At 34.5% G+C, this 23222-nt stretch overlaps 1 protein-coding gene across 1 annotated transcript in view; it reads left to right on the forward strand.

Annotated features, from left to right (window-relative positions):
• The window catches only part of TMEM232 (transmembrane protein 232), a gene marked incomplete at both ends in the record, with an annotated part of 245982 nt that overhangs the window by 17337 nt on the left and 205423 nt on the right, over window positions 1–23222 (forward strand). Inside the window, 7 exon segments of the mRNA XM_079701591.1 lie at window positions 409–520; window positions 5054–5159; window positions 6982–7053; window positions 7056–7138; window positions 12266–12365; window positions 14820–14974; window positions 22237–22391. Coding sequence (XP_079557717.1) covers window positions 409–520; window positions 5054–5159; window positions 6982–7053; window positions 7056–7138; window positions 12266–12365; window positions 14820–14974; window positions 22237–22391 — 783 coding nt within the window.

Raw genomic sequence — 23222 nt, forward strand, 5'->3', positions numbered from 1 at the left:
CTGCCTACTTTACTTCAGCCACAGTTCGACTGATTCCACTTGCACGGAGCTTAAATTGAACCAACACTGAAATACGTGAGGAGTTAAATCAGTCTTCCACATAATGAAGCTATGCTGGATTTTTTTCAAAGGCTACAAAGTTCTTCAATATCATGAGAATTATATTTCTCAATCCAAGAGTATGATAAGATCAATCTAGGAGACATATACACACACACACACACACACACACACACACATACATATATATACATAAATATTTTTACTGATTTTTGTGTGTGTGAAACTTTCTCATTAAGGTAAAGTGCTTTTTCAGAAAATAGATACACTTAGCCACTGGATGTTTGATTAATTAAAATTTGGAAGTGATAGCTGTAATTATTGATTTTTTTTTCTTTTTTGGTTTAGGCCACCATTTTCAATCACAAAAGAATTCATCTTGAGACCCAACCAAACAAAAAATACAAAAGAGGAGGAAGAACTGTTGGACATAGCTAGAAAAAACCTTATCAAATGTAAGGTAATGGCACACTATTGATTACTTAGTATGTGAACTTTCTCTTCCAGTTGGTGGATAATTACATGTTCTAAAATATTGAAAGAAAAAGATAAGAATACACCTTTCTTTAATCATAAGTAGACATAGTTAAAAATACTAATGCAAATTAAAGTTAAAACTTATGACCAAATTATTCAATGTCAAATGGCTTTTTGGATGAAGATTCTTCATAAATTATTGGAGAATATAGTTGTTGGCACTAATCCGAGAGCCCACAGCAAAATATCAACGGCTGGTAAATAAATTTTTGTTTATGAAAATTACACTTTTTACTAAAAAAATGTTAACTGATATATGATGTTTCCTAAAGAGGAAAGAAGGGTCTCCTAAACATTCACTAGACATGCACAGAGTACTCTGTTCTTTCTCTGTAACAAACTATTCACCTAACTTGTAGAAAATACATTCTTTAAGAATATGTCATTAATTCACAAAATTTCAAACACATATAAAAACAGAACAGAAATTAAAATAAGTCCTGTTTTACCTTTTCTTCATTAGATCCAGTTTAAGTTTTGGCAGAGAAATAATATACATATGATTTTGCTTTAACACTATATAACTGGTGAAATAAAAGCTGCACAAAACTGAAGCATAAATTAAGCCAACTTTTTTTTGTGGCTGTTATTTCCCAGCATTTTGGCTCATGATTGACCATATATTTAAAATTTTTTTAAAAATCCATGAAAAAAGTTGATTAGAAAAAAGAATATACTTTATTAGCTTTGCATGCAGATAGTTGCCAGCAGGTACATTCATCAGTGAGTTTCTCTTCAGTTGGCCAACTGGGGCAGCCCCAGGAATGGTCACATTAATATAAGGGGGGAAATCTTCATATCTCTTTTATGTTCACTAACTTCAGTCCATCCACAGTGAAGTAGCCGGAGTTCTCCAGAAAATTTGCATCAAGCTATTTTTTTCAATATAGTTACCCTTTTAAAATCAGAGATGCATTCTCTTGGTGAGGAAATGAGACAGAAGTAATCCCTAGAAAGAAAGAGTGAAAATTATTTTCAGCAGACACTGATATTACTCAGAATATTAACATTCTCTATATTTTAACACTAATACAGTTTACATAAAATGTCAAAAAATAAATATAATAAACGCAAAAATATACAGCTTTAAGAGCATCAGCCTCATAGAATGACTTTCAGAATAAAGGGATAATACAAATAAATAAGTGAATAAATAAAAATGAAAATAAATGATAAAATAGTAATAAATAAAATTCAAATAATAGAATTAATAATAAAATATAAATAATAATATATCAATCATATATATATATAAATAAATATATAGATAGATCAATAAAACAAAGAGCTGGGCTTTTGAAAGGGTAAACAAAATCAACAAACCTTTAGCCAGACTCACCAAGAAGAAAGAGAGAGGACCCAAATAAACAAATTGAGAAATGAAAGAGGAGAAATAACAACTGATACCACAGAAATACAAGAAATTCACAAGAAAATACTATGAACAGTTATATGCCAACAAAATGGACTACCTAGAAGAAATGGACAAGTCTCTAGAAACATACAGCCTACTAAAACTGAGTCAGGAAGAAACATAATTTGAAGCGACTGATCACTAGACCCTGAAATATGTAATAAAAAACTCCCTGCAAACAAAAGTCCAGGAGTAGAAGGCTTCACTGCGGAATTCTGCCAAACCTACAAAGAAGAACTTATACCTATCCTTCTCAAACTCTTCCAAAAAACTGAAGAGGAGGGAGCATTCCCAAAGTCATTCTCTGAAGCCACCATCACCCTGATGCCAAAAGCAGACAAAGACACTACCAAAAAAAAAAAAAAAAAACAAGAAAATCACAGGCCAGTATCTTTGAATATAGATGCAAAAATCCTCAGCAAAATATTAGCAAACTGAATCCAGCAACACATAAAAGGATTGTACACTATGATCAAGTTGGAGTCATCCCATGGTCACAAGGATGGTTCAACATATGCAAATCAATCAATGTTTTAAACCACATCAACAAAAGAAAAGATAAAACAACAACATGGTCATTGCAGAAAAGCATTTGATAAAATTCAACATCCATTCCTGATAAAAACTCTCACCAAAGTGGGTATAGAGGGAGCTTATCTCAACATAATAAAAAGCCACTTATGACAAACCCACAGTCAACATAATACTTATTGGTGAAAAGCTGAAAGCCTTCTTGCTAAATTCTGGAACAAAACAAGGATGCCCACTCTTACCAATTCTATTTAACATAGTGTTGGAAGTCCTAGGCACAGCAACCAGACAAGAAAAAAAGGTATCCAAATTGGAAAGGAAGAGATAAAATTGTCATTGTATGAAGATGATATGATACTCTATATAGAAAACCCTAAAGACTCCACACAAAAACTATTAGAACTGATAAATGAATTCAGCAAGGTAGCAGGATACAAGATTAACATACAGAAATCTGTTCCATTTCTTTACAGTAACAAGGAAATATCAGAAAGAGAAAGTAAAAAAAAAAAATCCCATTTAACCTCATGTCAAAAAAAATACCTAGGAATAAACCTGACCTAGGAGGTGAAAGACTTACATGCTGAGAACTATAAAACATTGATAAAGGAAATTGAAGATGATTCAAAGAAATGGAAAGATATCCGATGCTTTGGATTGGAAGAATTAATATTGTTAAAATGGCCATACTGCCCAAAGCAATCTACAGAATTAATGCTATCCCTATCAAATTACCCATGAGATTCTTCACAGAGCTAGAACTAAGAATCCTGGAATTTACATGGAACCACAAAAGACCCAGAATTTCCAAAGCAATCCTGAGGAAAAAGAACAAAGCTGGAGGCATAACCCTCTCAGACTTCAGATAACACTACAAAGCTACAGTAATCAAAATCAGTGTGGTATTGGCACAACAGACATATGGATCAGTGGAACAGAATAGAGAGCCCAGAAGTAAATCCACACACCTAGAGTCAATTAATCTTCAATGAAGGCGGCAATAATATACAATGGGCAGTCTCTTCAACAAGTGGTATTGGGAAAACTGTACAGCCACATGTAAATCAATGAAGTTACCCTCACACCATAAACAAATATAAACTCAAAATGACTTAAAGACTTAAATATAAGACATGACACCATAAAGCTCCTAAGAGAGAACATTGGCAAAACATTCTCTGACATAAATTATACCAGTATTTTGTTAGGTTAGTCTCCCAAGGCAATAGAAATAAAAGCAAAAATAAACAAATGGGACCTAACCAAACTTATAAGCTTTTGCACAGCAAAGCAAACCATACACAAAATGAAAAGATAACTTGTGGACTGGGAGAAAGTATTTGCAAGTGATGCAACTGACAAGGGCTTAGTTTCCAAAATATACAAAACAGCTCATACAGCTCAATATCAAAGAAACCCCAAACAACCCAATCAAAAAATGGGCAAAAGACCTAACTAGATGTTTCTCCAAAGAAGATATACAGATAGCCAACAGGCACATGAAAAGATGCTCAACATCACTAATTGTTAGAGAAATGCAAATCCATACCATAGTGAGGTATCACCTCACACTGATCAGAATGACCATTATCAAAAAGTCTACAAATAATAGATGCTGGAGAGGGCATGGAGGAAAATGAATCCTCCTACATTGTTGGTGGGAATGTAAATTGGTGCAGCCACTATGGAAAACAGTATGGAGGTTCCTTAAAAAACTTAAAATAGAGTTACCATATGATCCAGCAATTCCACTCCTGGGCATATATCTGGAAAAGATGAAAAGTCTAATGCAAAAAGATACATGCACCCAAATGTTCATAGCAGCACTATTTACAATAGCCAAAACATGGAAGCAACCTAAGTGTCCATTGACAGGTGAATGGATAAAGAAGATGTGAGATATATATATATATGAATATTACTCATCCATAAAAAAGAATGAAGTATTGCTATTTGCAGCAATATGGATGGATCTGCAGATTATCATACTAGATGAAGTAAGTCAGACAGAGAAAAACAAATATCATATGATATCACTTACATGTGGAATCTAAAAAAATAATACAAATTAACTTATTTACAAAACAGAATCAGACACACAGACATAGAAAACAAACTTATGATTACCAAAGGGAAAAGTGCCAGGGAGGGATAAATTAGGAGTATGGGATTAACAGATACACACTACTATATATAAAATAGATAAACAACAAGGACTTACTGTATAGCACAGGAAACTATATTCACTGTCGTGTTATAACCTATAATGGAAAAGAATCTGAAAAAGAATATATATTTATTGATGTATATGTATAACTGAATCACTTTGCTGTACACCTGAAACTAAAACAGTACTGTAAATCAACTATATTCAATAAAAAGAAGTAAAATATTAATAAATTATAAATAATAAAATAATAGAATAAATAAAATATAGATAATAAAAATAAATATATATTAAATTTAAAAGCTGTACATTTTTGTTTGCCTCTTTTATCTTCCCCATAACAGAGGAAATTGGGTCTCAAAATCTTAGGTACTGGGAGGCATGTGCATCTTCCTATGACATGGACTGAAGTAGTATATCTGGCTCAGTGCAAAGGAGAAATCCAAGATGGTATGTCCTCTAACTAAGCTCTTCTTAGTTACCGTAAGTGTTTTCTAGATTAGCAGTGAAGGCATAATTTGACAACTTTAATATTTAGAAATTGTGCAGGAGCCAAGGAAAACCTACCTTTCTCTATTGAAATGCCTGATAATGTTTCATTATGAAAGGTCCTTTTGTAATTTTGAATTTATGAATTTGGCTGCTCAACTTTTTAATTATGAGATTGTTTTAAAAACTTTTGCTCAGCACAGTCTTTATTGCTTTTTTCTAAAATTAGTAACTAATTAAAAAGTAATATAAAATGTCATTTAGTGATTTTCAATAACACTAGGCACTATACTTTAGAGAAATTCGTTTCTGCATTTTATAATTCTTACTCATAAAACATTAACCAAATGACCATTTGTTTTTCACTTGTTTTAAACAGCCATTTTACTCATTACCTTTTCATTTATCACTTATTTCTGTCTCCTTTTAAACCACCCTCCAACCAATCTAAAAAAGAAATTAAAAAACATTATTTTTAAGGAAATAAAGTTTCTTCTATATTATTCTAAATTTTATGTGTATGCCTTTTAAAATGAGTTTTAGAATGTTAACCATATGAGGTCAGAGAGTATTTTCCCTTATAAATTGGGTTTTGTAGTGCTATCTGGAGCTTTCAAGCAACAGGAAGAATAAGAATGATTTTGTATTTAACTTGCCTTTATGGCACTTCATCACAGTGCTGTCCACAACCTGACCCTATTAAATGTTTAAATGATATTGAAGTAAACAATCTTGGCTTACCAACAACCAGCAGCCCCTTGCTCTTCTTTGTCAATTAAACCTCAGTTTTGTTCATGAAAGCGCCTCAAAATCTTTGTATAGGCACATTCTTGGAGATATTGTGAGTCTGGTTCCAGATTACCATAATAAAGTGAATATTGTAATAAAGTGAGTCACATTAATTTTTTTGTTTCACAGTGCATGTAAAAGTTATGTTTACACTGTACTGTAGTCTATCAAATGTGCAATAGCATTATGTCTGAAAATGTACATACATTAATTAAAAAATAATGTTGTTGGAAAAGTGGCACTGATAGACTTGCTAGACGCAGGGTTGTCACAAACTCTCAATTTGTAAAAAATACAATATCTGCAAAGCATAATAAATCAAAGTGAATAAGATGAGGTATGCCTGTAATGACGTGAGGTGCAATGTTCTGTAGGGCCTTAGCGCCATATTCTTCCTTGTTCAGCTCCATTGGGCCTTATTTCCTCTGCTTTGATTTTCTAGTCTTCTACTTTCTCTTCTTTAGCACTTATCTTGAGCACTGTCTTTTGTCATCCAGTTCTGTCCTATTTCCGCACCAATATATATGTGGCCTAGTGATCTATTTTGTGTCGGGTGGAAGAGGTGGAGCTCCTAGGGCATTTCTCTCTCTCCTTGCCTCTTCCCCCTCCCCGCCCTCCCCCACCTCTGTAGTCTCTCCAGCTTAGTGACTTCCGAGTAGTTGAATGTCCTACATGGCAGCTTAGAATTACAAAGGTAGTATCTTGACAAAGAGGTAGAGGGGGCAACTGTATTGCCTTTTCTGATCGAGCCTTGGAAGTCACACAGTGTCACTTCTGCCACATTCTGTTAGTTAAAGCAGTCACAAGGCCTGCTCAGGTTCAAGGGGAAGGGGGTGTAGACTTCACCTCTTGATGGGAGGGATGTCAAAGACTTTGTGAATATTTTAAAACCACAATGTGGTCTTGGTGACTGAGCAGATAGTTAATTAGAAGACTTAATTGTAGTATGTAGAAAAGCAGCATAATTTATAAATTATACTTTTTAATATTTCAGAAGCTTTAAATATGCTTTATGCTTCCCTGGACCATGCTACCTTTGATTACGATCATCTGCCTGCCTTATTATTTTTGCGGAATCAGTTTTATATAGACTCTGTTGTGATGCATTCCTAAAGACGTACTTATACTCAGTTGAAATAAAGCTGGCAAAGGTAAGTTTTAAAATAATTTTAATGTGTTTTAATTGCTACATGTAGTACATCTAGCCACATGATATCTGTTTCAGGAGCTAAACAGGCCATTTGGTTTTATTACAGAATATTCTCGTTTGGTAGCTTATTTTAATCTCCTCTAAATGTGGACATTACATTATTGCTTGATATGCAGATGGAGATAGTTTGAGAAAATACAGTTTCACCAACTATGTAAGAAAATAACATTTAATTAAAAATCAAGTTTGCACTTATTTCTGAGTATATATAGCTTTTCTCCTCTCTCTATTTTTTTTAACATCTTTAGTGGAGTATAATTGCTTTACAATGGTGTTTTAGTTTCTGCTTTATAACAAAGTGAATCAGCTATACATATACATATATCCCCATATCTCCTCCCTTTTGTATCTCACTCCCACCCTCCCTATCCCACCCCTCTAGGTGGTCACCGAGCTGATCTCCCTGTGCTATGTGGCTGCTTTCCACTAGCTATCTATTTTACATTTGGCAGTGTATATATGTGAATTCCATGCTCTCACTTCATCCCAGCTTACTCTTCCCCCTCCCTGTGTCTTCAAGTCCATTCTCTACATCTGCGTCTTTATTCCTGTCCTGCCCCTAGGTTCTTCAGAACCATTTTTTTTTTTTTAGATTCCATATATATGTGTTAGCATACGGTATTTTTTTTCTCTTTCTGACTTACTTCACTCTGTATGACAGACTCTAGGTCCATCCACCTCACTACAAATCATTTCTTTTTAAGGCTGAGTAATATTCCATTGTATATATGTGCCACATCTTCTTTATCCATTCATCTGTTGATGGACACTTAGGTTGCTTCCATGTCCTGACTATTGTAAATACAGCTGCAATGAACATTGTGGTACATGACTCTTTTTCAATTATGGTTTTCTCAGGGTATATGCCCAGTAGTGGGAATGCTGGGTCATATGGTAGTTCTATTTTTAGTTTTTTTAAGGAACCTCCATACTGTTCTCCGTAGTGGCTGTATCAATTTACATTCCCACCAACAGTGCAAGAGGGTTCCCTTTTCTCCACACCCTCTCCAGCATTTATTGTTTGTAGATTTTTTATGATGGCCATCTGACTGGTGTGAGGTGATACCTTATTGTAGTTTTGATTTGCATTTCTCTAATGATTAGTGATGTTGAGCATCCATTCATGTGTTTGTTGGCAATTTGTATATCTTCTTTGGAGAAATGTTCTCCTCTCTATTTTAAGGATTGCTAAATGCCACTTTTCCATTTAAAAATGCTGACTGATAATTCTTAAATTGTTGCCTGATTTGAGAAGATGAGTTGTTCTCTCAGTATTCTGTGTCATTTTAGAGCCATAAGATGGGAAACTATGTTTATGTAGCTCATGTTTCATAAGGTCCTAGAAAACATATGGTTCTACTTCCTGTGATGATCAAGGTTGCCTGCTGCAAAATTTATTATTAGTCAAAGAAATTTAGCTTAACTAATGGTTTTATTGCAAAGAAAAGCAAGAAGAATAATTGTAAGAATAAAGAAATATATACATATGTCTATATCTCAATTGACATATATGTGTATTTATATCATTTGAAATTAAGTGTGGTATTATTTGCAAAAATATATTTTTTCCTTATTTAATTTTGTTTATGAACTGTTAGAAAATGAGCATGAAGATATTCATGAGTCAGCCACGGCATTTTTGGAAGATATGTATTTCAGACCTTATAAATTAGGTCTAGATCTTCTCTGATATGTTTGGCGGTAAAAGACTTATGGACACCAGGCAGGATACAGAGAACACATAACAGAAATTGAACATGCAAAGAACTGAGGCTTTGCTAGAAGAACAGGAGGCAAAGAGACAAGTAAAATTATAATGTCTTTTTCTTCTTTCCTCTTTACTTCCCAAACTGTTCATTATGGCAATATTTAAGAGCTTATATTTATATAATCATTTTGGGATTTCAAATTTATATATAATACAAAAAGATGGGTATATTAGTTTATGATGGAAAAAGAGTGGAGTGGAAAAACAGAGAAAGTGTGGCTTTTCTTTCCTTTCCTTCTCAGCCCCTTTACTGAACGTTTTCCATTTTTTGCCTTTTATATTTCTGCCAGCAATAAAAATGGCTATAAAATAAAGTTTTTGCCATTGCACATATTGCTTATAATTTACGTATACCATGGATTCATTGAATTTTAAAAAGATGCCTGTATCCTCTCATCTGGATGTTTAGACTATTTGCATTGCACAATGATCAGTGCTTTAGCTATATTAGACATAATAACTTATTTAATCTTTGCAAAAGTCCTAAAAGGTAGGTGCTATTATTATCCACCATTCCACAGACTAGGCATTGAGAGTCTAAGTGAATTACCCAATATCTCAGCAGAGAAGATTTTGAAACCCACAGTCCAGTGGACTCTCAGCTATGATTCTACTCATTTACCTTGGCTCTCAGATTTACTAATTTTAATGCTTACTTTTTATTGTTCTAGATAATATAAATTAGCTAGTAGAAATCAGCATGCTTTATAAGTGCCTTTGATTTCAGGTAAGAAGCCATTTCAATTATCCTCCTTGTCTTTGTAGAAATTTCATTATATATCTAACCGTCAGTTGGAAACTTCCCTTTTGATCTCTTCTTGTTGACAGAATGGTATATTTAATGGTATTGCCATAAAGGCATTACTCACCTTAATATGTACCATTTTGTTTCTCTTTTCACAAAGAAGTATGTAGCTCAGGGTTGGGAAGAGCCAGAAATACCTGATTCCCTAATATTACTTACTTTCCAATTTTGTGTGCATTCTTTCCTCATTGTTTTCCTCTGAGTGTAGAATCTTAACTACTGATGTCTACTTATTAAAGTATAGGAATAACATATAAGCAACAGTAGGTTTAATATATTTTATTTTTATTTATTTTTAATTAATTAATTAATTAATTTTTGGCTGCGTTGGGTCTTTGTTGCTGTGTGCGGGCTTTCTCTAGTTGCGGTGAGAGGGAGCTACTCTTCGTTGCAGCGTGTGGGCTTCTCATTGGAGTGGCTTCTCTTGTTGTGGAGCACGGGCCCTAGGCACGTGGGCTTCGGTAATTGTGGCACGCATTCTCTAGAGCGCAGGCTCAGTTGTTGTGGCACATGGGCTTAGTTGCTCCACAGCATGTGGGATTCTCCTGGACCAGTGCTCGAACCCGCGTCCCCTGCATTGGCAGGCGGACTCCTAACCACTGCGCCACCAGGGAAGCCTGGCTTAATATATTTTAGATGGGAATATAAGCAGTGTTCTTCAAGCTTCTATAAAGAACATAAAACACATCACTAACTATTACAATGTAATACATAATAAATATTATTCAGCATTTCTATTTCATGGTTAGATAACAGAGAAATGAAGATAAGAAAAGATGAAAAGAGAAGGAAAGAAGGGGTGAAAGAATAAAGGAAGAAAAGACAGGGGAGCAGGGAAAGAAACTGACAAGCAGAAATTTACTCTAGGAGGCAAAGCTTAATTTGTCAACCTACAGAGAAAGTATGTACACAAATGAAACATGAGGACAAATGCATAGAAAGTTCCAGAATTCCTTAGAGATAAAGACTGGCATATTTTTCAACAAAAATCTGGCTTTTCAGAATATTACAGATGAAAGGTTATAAAACCATTTTTCCAAGCATAGTTGTATAGAGTTTCACTTCTGGATAAAGTGAAACTCATGACCAAATTGGTGTATAATACAGCAGTTTTGCAAACTGATATGTTGATTATGTATTTTTCTCTTCAGACCCACTTTAAAGTTTTAAAGTATTGCTTCCAATATCCTTCTCTGATCCCTTGCAAAATCTTAAATTATTTTTCTTCTGATGAATTTATTATTTCCAACTTTAACATGCTCACTTAGAGTATTGCAATATTCTTTTAAATGATCTGTTGATCTCCACTTCCTTCTCATCTAACTTCAGTCTTTTGGAGAAGCATAGTACTATATCAAAGTGCTTTATATGAAGAGATCCCTTGGCATGATATAAACATTTTATTTTTTTTATTTTTAAATTCGATAAATGGTGCATGTTTATAATTTATGGATGTATTTACAAATATTCATGGTGCATTCTTAGAATTTATTTTAATGATAGAAGTTTTTGATAAAAATATTTGGAAATCACTGCTGTAACAGAAAGTTCATGTCTTTTGATGCAAAACACACATTCCTGGGTTTGAATTCCAGTAATGCTACTTATTTGCTTAATAGTTTTGGGTGAAGCTCTGAGACTTGGTAGAATCATCTTTTGAATTTAATTTTATTGTTTTACATGTAGATCTAATAATACCCTGCACTATTGTTAAGATGTTAAGAGGATTTGCATATATGTATATCTTGATAATGATATAATGGTAGTTATTATTATTATTTGGTCCTTTTCTGTAATCTTATCATTTAGCAATTTAGGCATTTACATTCCATTTATTTCTATAGTGTGTTTTTTTTTCTCATTTTCTGTGAAATCTTATATATTTTTGCAGATATTTAATTTTCTGTTGTCTATGTAGAACAGTTTTAACTATACATGTATTTTAAACTTCACAGAAGTACGATATGAAAGTGTGTATTTAGTAATGACATTGTGTGTGTGTGTGTGTGTGTGTGTGTGTGTGTTTTCATGAGGGAATGGGGACTTCGGTACAACATACTATGCACAGGCAGAATATTTCTCAGAACTATTGCAGTCCACATTCATCTATATACTGAGACAAGGCACTGTGCAATGTACTATGATATTTTCTCTTTTATTTTACTTAAAAATCCCCTTTCTGTTGATTTCATGACTCACTTAGGGGGCATGATTTGCAATTTGGGAAATACTGTTCTAAAGGACATAGAACAAAATAGTATTCGATATTGGTCATTATATATAATGGAGAGATGATTTATGAATTTTTTTTTGCTGAATCAGTATTTTAACCTTGATACAAATGTTTTAAAGTTATTTCAAAAGCATACAATCTCAAATGAATTTGAAATTGTTTCATCAAAAGCAAATGTAATGATAAAATGGTTTATTTTCCTTATGGTTTTTAAACATTTATTGATGCAACACAAAAATGCTTTTTTTTTCTTTTTTGACAGATTGGCTATTTGGTCTTCTTACGACTTTTTATATATTTCCTTCATGGTCACCTGGAAAGTTTTAAACAACATTTACTTAGGCTTCAACCATATTTATATGGTAGACTGTCTTTTATTTTCTATATTTAAAAATGTTTTATGTTATTTTGAGAAGCTCAGACTATCACTATAAAGAGTATAGGCTGGGGCTTCCCTGGTGGTGCGGTGGCTGAGAGTCCGCCTGCTGATGCGTTCGTGCCCCGGTCTGGGAAGATCCCACATGCCACGGAGCGGCTGGGCCTGTGAGCCATGGCCACTTAGCCTGCGCGTCCAGAGCCTGGGCTCTGCAACGGGAGAGGCCACAACAGTGAGAGGCCCGCGTACCGCAAAAAAAAAAAAAAAGTATAGGCTGTATATTATTTTTCGTGAAAGATAATAGGTACAGTACTGAAGAGCACAGCTTCTGGGCGAGACTGCTTGGGTTTTACTTTTAAATTTCCTACTTAACTAAGCGTATGAACTTGTCCGTGGCTCAATTTTCTTATCTGTAATATCTAACTCACTGGATTTCAAGAAAGTTAAATTCATATTTTAGTAAGGTAACCCTAGTGGTGATGTAGTTGCTGGACTGAGTAAGGAGAGAGTGGACGCAGGGGGTCCATTAGCTATGACATTCATACAGGCAAGAGATGTTAAAGGTATGAACTTCTAAAATGGGGATGGATAGAGTAAAATAGTTTTGAAAAGTTTTTAGGAGATAAAAAACACTGAACTTGGTGATCCCTTGGATCTAAGCTATATATACGGGAAAGTGACAAATTCAGGATGAATCTTAAATTTTACATATTGACTAATAAGGTCAAGATAATGGTGCTCTAAACTGAGAAAATTTTGGAGAAACATTTGGACATACTGAATTTGAAGGTCACTCAGGTGTGTATACCCAGTTGGAAACAGAGGTTTGGAACTAGGGAAATAAGTGAAGCCTGGGAATCGCTTATTTCATGGGTATCAACATGGATCATTTGACAGTCAACTGTTAACGTGGATGAGATAACCTGGGAATGGGAGGTGGTGGTGGGGAGAAATTTATTCTAGTAGTAGAGTCTTGGGGGACATAAACATTTAATAGATTATTGGAGTAACAGACATCAACCAGTAGAGAAGAATTAGTAGAGAAAGGCGCGAGTGATGATATAGAAAGCCAAAGAGGGGAGAGTCCAGAAAATCAACATTATCGAGCTGTAAAATCATTAAACAATAGGAGGTCTGAGACGGGTGATGGGTTTCTGAAGTCAGAAAGTCATTGTTCTTGGGAGCATTACCGAGTGGAAGCAAAGTTCAGATTGGAGGTAAACTGAGTGAAGGGAAAGTTTAAGCATAAGACAAAGGTGGTGAACTGTTTTAAAAAGCTTAGCTATGAAAGGAAGGAGAAATATGTCAATAGTTTGGATGAAAAAACAAGGTCAAAAGAGGAGAAGATTAATATGTTGTAGGGTAAGAAATCAAGAGACTCAAGATGCAAGAAAGGGAGTAATATTTGATGGGAAAAGCCATAGAGGAGGGGAGGAGAAGGTAATAGTGCAAATGTTTTGGATACAAGTTTTGATAGGCTCTGAAACCAAGGCATGGCTGTAGATTGACAGTATAGGAATTTGTGTCTACTGTATCACTTGTTTTGCTTTCTTCATTACATTATAAATCTCTTTTAACTCCTCACAGTGTTCAGCATAGTGATTCATCAAGTATTCAGGTAGTGGTGGCAAATACATTTTGAAAGATTATTTGTATAAAACCTCAAGTTCTTACACTGGCTTGTTATTGTTGATATATCACAAGAACACCAACATTTTGTTTCATATAAGGATAAAATCCTAGATATTGCCCTCTTATCACATGCTGTTAAGTGGAGCCCTACTGAGGCTACATGTTCATCTTCAGCAACAGGTGGATTCCTACCTGAGGCTATTAGTTACTGCTACTACCTACCCATACAGCCATCCAATAGAAGAGTGGTTATTACTAATTTTTCCACTCAAAGATTGTTTAAAAGTTTGTAAAAAGAACAGCACAGAGATGGTTCTGTTAAATACCACACAGTCTTATCTTAAATGACATAATTGTTGCTGTTGTTAAACTATGTATTTTTAAAAATCAACAACAATGACATCTTGAAAAGAATTAAACTGGAGAATGTTGGTTTAAAAGCAATGACATTGATTACAATATCAGATTATCCATTATGAATAGTATCTATTCTGACTTGATTTATTTTCATCTGGAAGTTTCCAGGGATTGTTGTGTAGTAACTATACTTAATTGGGCATTCAACCATTATGTAATTGCTGTTCTGAATTATATAAACTCTTATGTATGAATTATTTACCTTGTAGTTTTCTATTATACCACCAGGGGTCATACATAACATTATTAATCTTCAATAGATGGGGAAATATACAGCAGTTTCAGCTTCTTAAGTACTGAATTTAATTATATTTTAATAACTAAAAGACAAATGAAATGCAGTGTGAGATGTTAATGAAATATTTCTCTCAAATTATTTTTCTTACAATAGCAATTTCTTTCTCTGGAGAATTATATTGCAAGTATCCAAACATCTTTTCAAATGCGCAGTGTATTCTGAAAATCGTGGAAATTGTATGTAAAAGAGAACTCCTTTCTCAATCAATTTTTAGCCCTGTGGAAGACAAGAATTTAGATTCTGAGATGGTGAGTATATCCTAGCACATGACGAATCAGATCAGATTACTATGCTTAAATAATCATGCTTGCTAATTCAGTAACATGGCTGAAGATGAATTTAGCTGCAGAGGAGGAGTGAACAGCACAGACATTAAAGTCATGTGCATATTTCCTGGACAGTAGTTAGTAGGATCAGTAGTGGGGCATCAGTATCCACCACTACTACTTTAAATGGAGTAATGCCATAATACCTTCTTCCTTATAGATTCCATCTCAGCTGATTAATTAAAAATTGCAACATAATTTAGATTGACTTTTAAATGAACATTTTAAGATATTACATTTTTATTAAAGGGAGAGTGTGTAAAGTACAGGCTGTTAATGAGAGCAAGTGTAATATTTTTATGCTTCCATGATTCATATGTAATAACATTTAATATGCTATTAAAATCAACTGAAATTTTTTTAATGGTTCAAAATTGAGAAAGTAATACCTGGTATATGATACATCTCCTTTTAATTTCTAACTTAGATATTAATGATCAACATTAGAGAAAACTATCTGTCCCAATTATATATAATTCCTTGGTATGTAATAAGCTATGATTTTACAAACAGAACTCCAGTGTTCATATACCTTATAGGCTGATGTACTTCAAAAGTCAAACTTCAATCTTTGGGACTTGTAATGCCTTTATTTCCTTTTCTCACATATATTCCAAAAGAAAGCAGTGAACACTTCAAAACCTTGATTCTTTTATTATTTTATTTTTTGTTATATATACTTATTATTTTATAATTTATAAATAGAAATTTTGTTTTTCTAATAATTTCTTAAAAAGGAGAAAAATGCATTTAATATGATGCTAGTTGGAGCAACTAAGGAAATTTAAGGAAAATTCTTTTTTAAAATAATTTTGCCTGTGAGCTGCCTCACAGTTTCCCTGTGCTTCCCTTGGGCCCTTTCCACAACTATCTAAAATTTAAGTCTATAAGGAGGAACATTTAACCACATCTATTTGTGTTCTTTCTAGGAGTTAGTGTTTTCTTTTTGGCTCATAACTTGGTAAACCATTTATATAAAGAGTGACGTATACTAAGCCATTTGAACCATTTGATTATGCTTACTAATGAACACACATTGCTTCATGCATAAAAAGGATCTTGTTTTAAAGTTTCAAAAATGTTTTAACAATAAATTTATAACCTAAGATACTGAGCAACAGAAAAAGCACTGACTCTCAAGAGGAAGGGCCTGTTCACCAATTGACTATGTGATCCAGAATAGGTCCATTAAGCTCTCCAAATCCCCATTTGCTTATCTTTAAAAAAGATACCACCGGGTACTTCGCTGGCAGTCCAGTGGTTAAGAATCCACTCTTCCACTGCAGAGGGCACGGGTTTGATCCCTGGTTGGGGAACTAAGACTCTGCATGTTGCACTGTGCAGCCAAAAAAAAACATATATATATATATGAAGTGAAGGAATAACTTCAAAAAAAATAAAAAGACACCACCACGACCATAATCATTATCATCATCATCATCATATTTGCCCTAACTAATCTACAGAGTTGTTGTGAAGACTGCAAAAAAGCATGTGCCTTATAAATTATTAAGAGCCATGCAAACATAAATAATAATTATTGAAAAATATACTTAGGAACTCACTTTAACTTAGGCAGTTAAATGTAATAATTTTTTGTCTAAGGACATGCTTATGCTGACTAAATAATTGTGCTTAACTGTGTAGTTAATTGCGCTTAACTTAATATAGTGATGATTTGAGTGTTCTTCCTTTAAACAAATAAGATCCTGTGAAATCTTGACAACATGAGTGTTCCACTTGTAAGGCCGGCAACTTTCAGTGTTAATTCTGCTTCTCCTTGAATCAATCTGTTTTTGTCACTCTTGGTGCACATATACAGCAAGGAGATGGAAGTTCACTACTTCTATACAGTTAAGATCTACCTTGGTCTGAAGTGAAAGAGGCAAGAATGTCAACACATGAAAAGAATATATCTGCTTATAATGGGACAAGTTAATAAGTCTCTGTGCTTTTTTCCACTTTTAGAACAAAGAGGCATAGTTTCAGTCTTTTTAAGTTCTATTTCACCTCCATACATGAGATTCTATGAAGGTATTATAACAGAATTTAGCCTCTCAGACTTATTGCCCTCCTTTGTCTACTTCCATTACTCATAATATAAAGAATATAAAAGGTAGTGTAGCCACAGTGCTGCTGAAAATTGCTGGTTCAGATGATTCAGTGGTGGATGACTTTTTTTTTTTTTTTTTTTTTTTTTTTTGCGGTATGCGGGCCTCTCATTGTTGTGGCCTCTCCCGTTGCGGAGCACAGGCTCTGGACGCACAGTCTCAGCAGCCATGGCTCACAGGCCCAGCCACTCCAGCGGCATGTGGGATCCTCCCAGACCGGGGCACAAACCCGTGTCCCCTGCATCGGCAGGTGGACTCTCAACCACTGCGCCAGCAGGGAAACCCAGGATGGCATATTTTAATGTTGTCCTCCAGTTTCAGCCCAATTTCTCCAGTACAGTTTAATCTAAGCCACGCTCCCTAGTTCAGCTGAGTATTTACCCATTCAGTACCCATCTGTCTCAACTTCTGGGAGAAGTAAGGGTGAAGAAGAGAGAAAACTGGGACTATAAAAGATATACCTGTATTCATCCTCTCTCCCTTTATTATTCATATGCTACAGTAGAGGATTTGTGGGTTTATTCCTACAGCTCATATCCTTCAGTAATGCTAAGGGGTCAATGACAGCATATTTTGGCCACTGTAAAATACTTTATTTTTAATATATTATAAGCATTGAAGTAGAAGCATAATTTGTTTTCAAAGTGCTATTATAAAATTGCTTTTAAAAAAGGAATTCTGTAGGATATAGGTATTAGGATACACACAGTATGGGTGTTGGTTCTATATAAGAATAGGAAATCTCCTTTCCCTGCTGCTGGGACCCATTTCTCCTTTTAATATTCTTTTTTTTTTTTTTTTTTTTTTTTTTTTGCGGTACGCAGGGCTCTCACTGTTGTGGCCTCTCCCGTTGCGGAGCACAGGCTCCGGACACACAGGCTCAGCGACCATGGCTCACAGGCCTAGCCGCTCCGCAGCATGTGGGATCTTCCTGGACCGGGGCACGAACCTGTGTCCCCTGCATCAGCAGGCGGACTGTCAACCACTGCGCCACCAGGGAAGCCCCCTTAATATTCTTTCAAGCTGATCCAGACACAGGGTTTCCATTGACTTTGACAAATGGTACACTTTAATTGGCTCTGTGAATTGCAGAGCCTGAACACTGGATTGGGTTTTCCACTCTGTCCTTTGCTCACTAGCAGAGCTGAATTTGTTAAGCACACTTGTCACATTATAATAATAACATGGTTCTTTGGAGTAGGTAGATTCAAATTCAACAAAAATGCAGTAGACCATTTACTAAATAGTTGCATCCATCCTAAAGTATTGGACAAATAGTTTTCTGAAAACTAAGAAACATATAGGATTTACATTCAAATGTATTAGCAGTCTCATCCTTTAGTGCTTTAAGTACAGTACTCAGTAAGCTAAAGGCACTATCTAAATTTGGGACATTTTATGCTGTACTGTAATTATAAATGGTTACTAGGAATTGGGTTAGACTGAGACACAGGTTCTTTAAAATTAGGAGCAGTATCCTATGATTCATGCCCTGTTATTCAGGTAATGCATTTGTATTGAGGGGTCCTATCATGGCAATGTCAGCTATCCCCCAAATAACTGAAAACAAGGATGAAACTCAGAAAGCTGTCTTCGAGCAGCCACAATAGAGCCCATGCTTCAGAATTCATTTTTGTTATCAAAGAGAGTCTGGTCAGACATTCAGAGCTTCTCAAATTTGCACAAAATTCAAGCTGATAGGGTTATCTGAGTTCTCAGCCAACAGCAGATTGGCAACACTTTGGTAGGTGGGCTTCTGTCTTTAGAATGTACGCTCTGCCCACTGTTTCCACAGTGGGAGCTGGTTCCAAGGATGCAGCCTTGAGACCGTAATGTGTTGCTGAGACCATTTGGATGGTATAGGTGATTGAACCTAGTTAAAGCATCTACATAAACCTTAAGATTCTGGAGGGCAGGTGTGGAGATCTACTCTCTTGCAGCTGCCGAAGAGAAGTCTCCTGTGTAAGTTTCCTTGCTTGTTGAACTGCCACCTGCCAATCTGGAGTGGCCTGCCTCTTTCTCAGGTCTCCCCCAACCTTGTTCTCCATGTATGGCGGCCAGTTCGCAAACCAGCATAGCCCAAAGCTGGGCAGCAAGTGGGAGAGATGAAAGAACTATAGGAAGTGGGAGCACTTCCTATAGGAAGCACCCCCCACACACACACCAAAAAGATGGAAGGGGAAAAATAAGTTCTAGTTCTCTGGGAGTCATTTAATGCAGTGCTCAGTGCTTTTCAAACTATCTGTGTAGAGGGTAAAAATCCCTCTACAATTTTTTAAGGAATTTTCCAGACCGTCACAGGCTGATACTTTTAAAACTACAATAATAGTAAATTACTAAAAATAAAATTAAAAAAATAAATATATAGGCATTAATTTTTTTTACTAGACTGAAAAGAAAATTAACTCAAATTTTATAAGTTTCTAAATATATATTCTTTATTTCTGTACTCTAGTTAACAGTTTGCAGAGGGGATTTATCTGCCAGCCTCACCTTGGGTGGGACTCATTTAGTGTAAAGGCAAAGAACTCTACACCACCTAATAGTTCAGAGCATTCCTTCCTCTTGGTCTGCTACACTGATGATGTACGTGATGATTGTATTAAATTACATCATCATCATTATTATATTAATTCATTCTAGTTTGGCAAATACATTTTTTCTATTGAAAAAAGTAAAAAGCAGGGAAGAAACTTTAGCAGAATTTCCATGCAAATGCTTGAAATATATAAGGATATAATGCATAAGGATAAGAGATAAGCCTCACTTATTTGGAAAATTCCCATGTGTGGCGGGTTCAAGAACCCTTCAGGAGCACACATGCAGTTGGTAAAACTGGTTTTATTATTTGTTGCAGAGAGAGAACACACATCCAGAGGACTATGTGACGTCTCAGAGGGTGCTAGCATAATTCTATTATAGGATTTGGACTTTGGTTGGGTGATTTGGGGGAGGCTCTAAAGAAGCAGGGATTCTCTTTAGATTTGATGCTGCCAGAAAGTAGGGGCAATTCTGATTGGGTGTTTTGTGGGTGGCACAGTGACTTTTTGTCTGTGCTTAGAAACAAAAATATCAAGTGGCTTTGTGTATTTATCAGAGCAATATTGTCTGAGGTTGATATTCTGTGAGTTTATATCCAGCAGGAGAACAAAATGACTTGACTGAGCGCCAGACCAGCTTGTAGTAATATTGATGTCAAATCAGTTCCGGAAGTCAGAGGCTTCTTTTTTCTTTTTCAGTGATAAGTAAAAATGGTATCATATAAAATTAAAAATCAAGCTTAAATATTCTTCATTATCTAAATCCTGATCATTTCTTTACCAAAGGCTTTTGGGAATTTTCTCTGGTGATGGTGTATAAGCTTGTTAACGAGAATTTTTGACCTAACTGAATAGTCTCTAGCCATGCAATGCACAACACATGATTTAAAAAAAAAACAAAGTATTGATTGTTTTAAATTAATTAGTCAAGCCATCCACAAGTTTCAAAACATATCTACCTACATATGTATTCAGAATGTTTGCAACATGAGGGATGTCAGGCATCCAGGCTCAGACTGCTAGAGCAATTTGAGAAAAGAATTTCATTTATATGGGTTCCACTTTTGGGGAAGACTCTACCACAAAGCAGAAAATTGAGTTATTTAGATGAAATATGTACATATACTGAAGTCTGCACGTCTCAGTCTGATGTCTTACATTGTTGTAGGATAAAGCTTTTTTGGGGGAAATTCTAACATTCTAAACACCGACTGGTTTCCATTTGCTTTTGTGGATGATTTTTCCCAAGTCGGTAGCCTTGTGCAGAGACTTTATCTTACTCCTGTCTTTATTGCCAGCGTCTGTGTTCCTGACGTAATGCAAATCAATACACATCTGTGAGACTTAAATAAGCAGTTGACTAGAAACTTAAAACTAAGTTTAAAATTTTAAACTTAGTTTAAAATTTATACATGAACTCTGGCTTTCTCTCTTAAGAGTACTCAACATGAAAACTTTCTTTAAGTATAGTCTTGATGTTATTTTGTATAGTAAATGAGAGTTGTAAAATCCTTTGGAATCTCTTTAAGTGTTTCTTTTGAGCATAAAAGAATAAAATATCAGCTAAATTAGTAATTTGAGTACATATCACAGGATGTCTATTTGAATCTTTACTGTTGACAAAAATTCAATGGGAGTGCTGTGTCTAAAAATAAAATCAAGTTTCTTTGTACCATTTACTTTAGCAGATCAGCTAAGTCTATGAAACTGTTAGGAAGCACTCTAAGAAAAAAACATATAGCCCATTTGTTTTCTGATTTTGTAGCCTTTTAAAATAGTTACTTTGCAGACATTGACCACATCCAGCTAGGCAATATTTTGGTCCTTAAAGTGAAAATCCACATTTTAAAACCCAGTTTGCTGTTTGATCATTGTTCAAACTTTCCCCTCTTCCCTCCCCCAGGTGTCAGGGAGAACTAAGTCATATAGGTTTTAAGAAGCACAATTGTGTCTAATAGTTGTCCCTTAGCAGATACAGGATTTTTGTCACATTGTGGAACTGATGTCATTGAACACAAGGGATCCATGTGAGAATATATTAAGAATTAAGTTCAGATTAACTATATATACTTACAAAAATGTATTTAAGTAAATTTAAGTAAATGTATTTAAGTAATGTATTAAGAATTAAGTTCAGATTAACTATATATTCTTACAAAAATGTATTTAAGTAAATATACTTACAAAAATGTATTTATGTAAATGTATTTAAGTAAATATATACTTACAAAAATGTATTTAAGTATATTAACTATATATACCTACAAAAATGTATGTAAGTAAGACATTTTGTAAGTAATACTTACAAAAATGTATTTAAGTAAAACTGTATTTAAGTAAAATGTCATTGAACACAAGGGATCCATGTGAGAATATATTAAGAATTAAGTTCAGATTAGCTATATATACTTACAAAAATGTATTTAAATTGCTCCACTTGGTGTAACATGGCGTAGAAAAAATATGCATTTAAAATTTATTTTCATGTTTATTCAAGTCAAAGAACTCTTTCTCAGGTATATTTTATTTACAGGAACATTTGCGACTTAATCAGGAAGGATATGAAATTAACCACCTGCTCTGGCACTGTGTTGCTGTCCGGACTTGTGTTCAGAAGAATAGTCCCCAGTTGAATAAGGTGCTTGAACATCTCATCTTTCATAAAACCCTGCTTCAAGAGAAACACTGGTAAGAGGGATCCTATAAATCCAAAGTAACTCATGGGGAAACCTTTGTGTTTAAATGTTAAATAACCTTTGTACTTAAATGTTAATCACACCTTAGTTGACTATGAAAAAAATTTATAATCTCAGTTCCAAAGGCAAGAGCAATTTATATATTTTGTATTAGTTCATTTCATCAATAAATTGTTCTTATCTTTTTTTTTTTTTTGGCTAAATGAGCATGCTTGTATTGCGTTGTTTGTCTTTATTAAAGGAAATTTGCTATTGGTAACTTCATTCCCACATTTAAAACATCTTTTATTTTCCAAGTTGTTAAACAACAATGAAGTACAGCTTATTATCCTTGGAGGAAATATACTAAGATTCTGTTTCTTTATGCCTTATTTGTAAAGTAGAAGAGAAATGACTGATAAGTGTTAGTTTCCTCCTATACATATGTTAATTTGAAAAGGGAAAAAGAAGTCTTAAATTACTACAAAAGAGGGCATGGGTTAATGGAGGAAAGAAGAATTTTAAAAGAGTATTTCTGAGGAAATTGATCAGAGGATATCCCTTTGCAATATTTGAGGATGATCAGAGATTTGAATTCCTTTTCCACTACTAACAATAACAATAATATGTTGTGCCTTAGCAAGTTGCAAATTCATATGTTTTTCTTAAAATTAGTTCCAGTTTTTAAGCCTCTGGCAAGCCCACTCTGCACAACCAATTTGTACATGTAAATTCTAAGAATCTGGTATATTTCTTCTGGACAAAAGCTGTTTTCCAGTTTCATTTGGATGTTTTGGGGATTCTAGATCAAGTAAAGATTACTGGAGAATGGCTTAGAGCGTGT

Source organism: Hyperoodon ampullatus, assembly GCF_949752795.1.
Source record: "Hyperoodon ampullatus genome assembly, chromosome: 4".
Lineage (NCBI taxonomy): Eukaryota > Metazoa > Chordata > Mammalia > Artiodactyla > Ziphiidae > Hyperoodon > Hyperoodon ampullatus.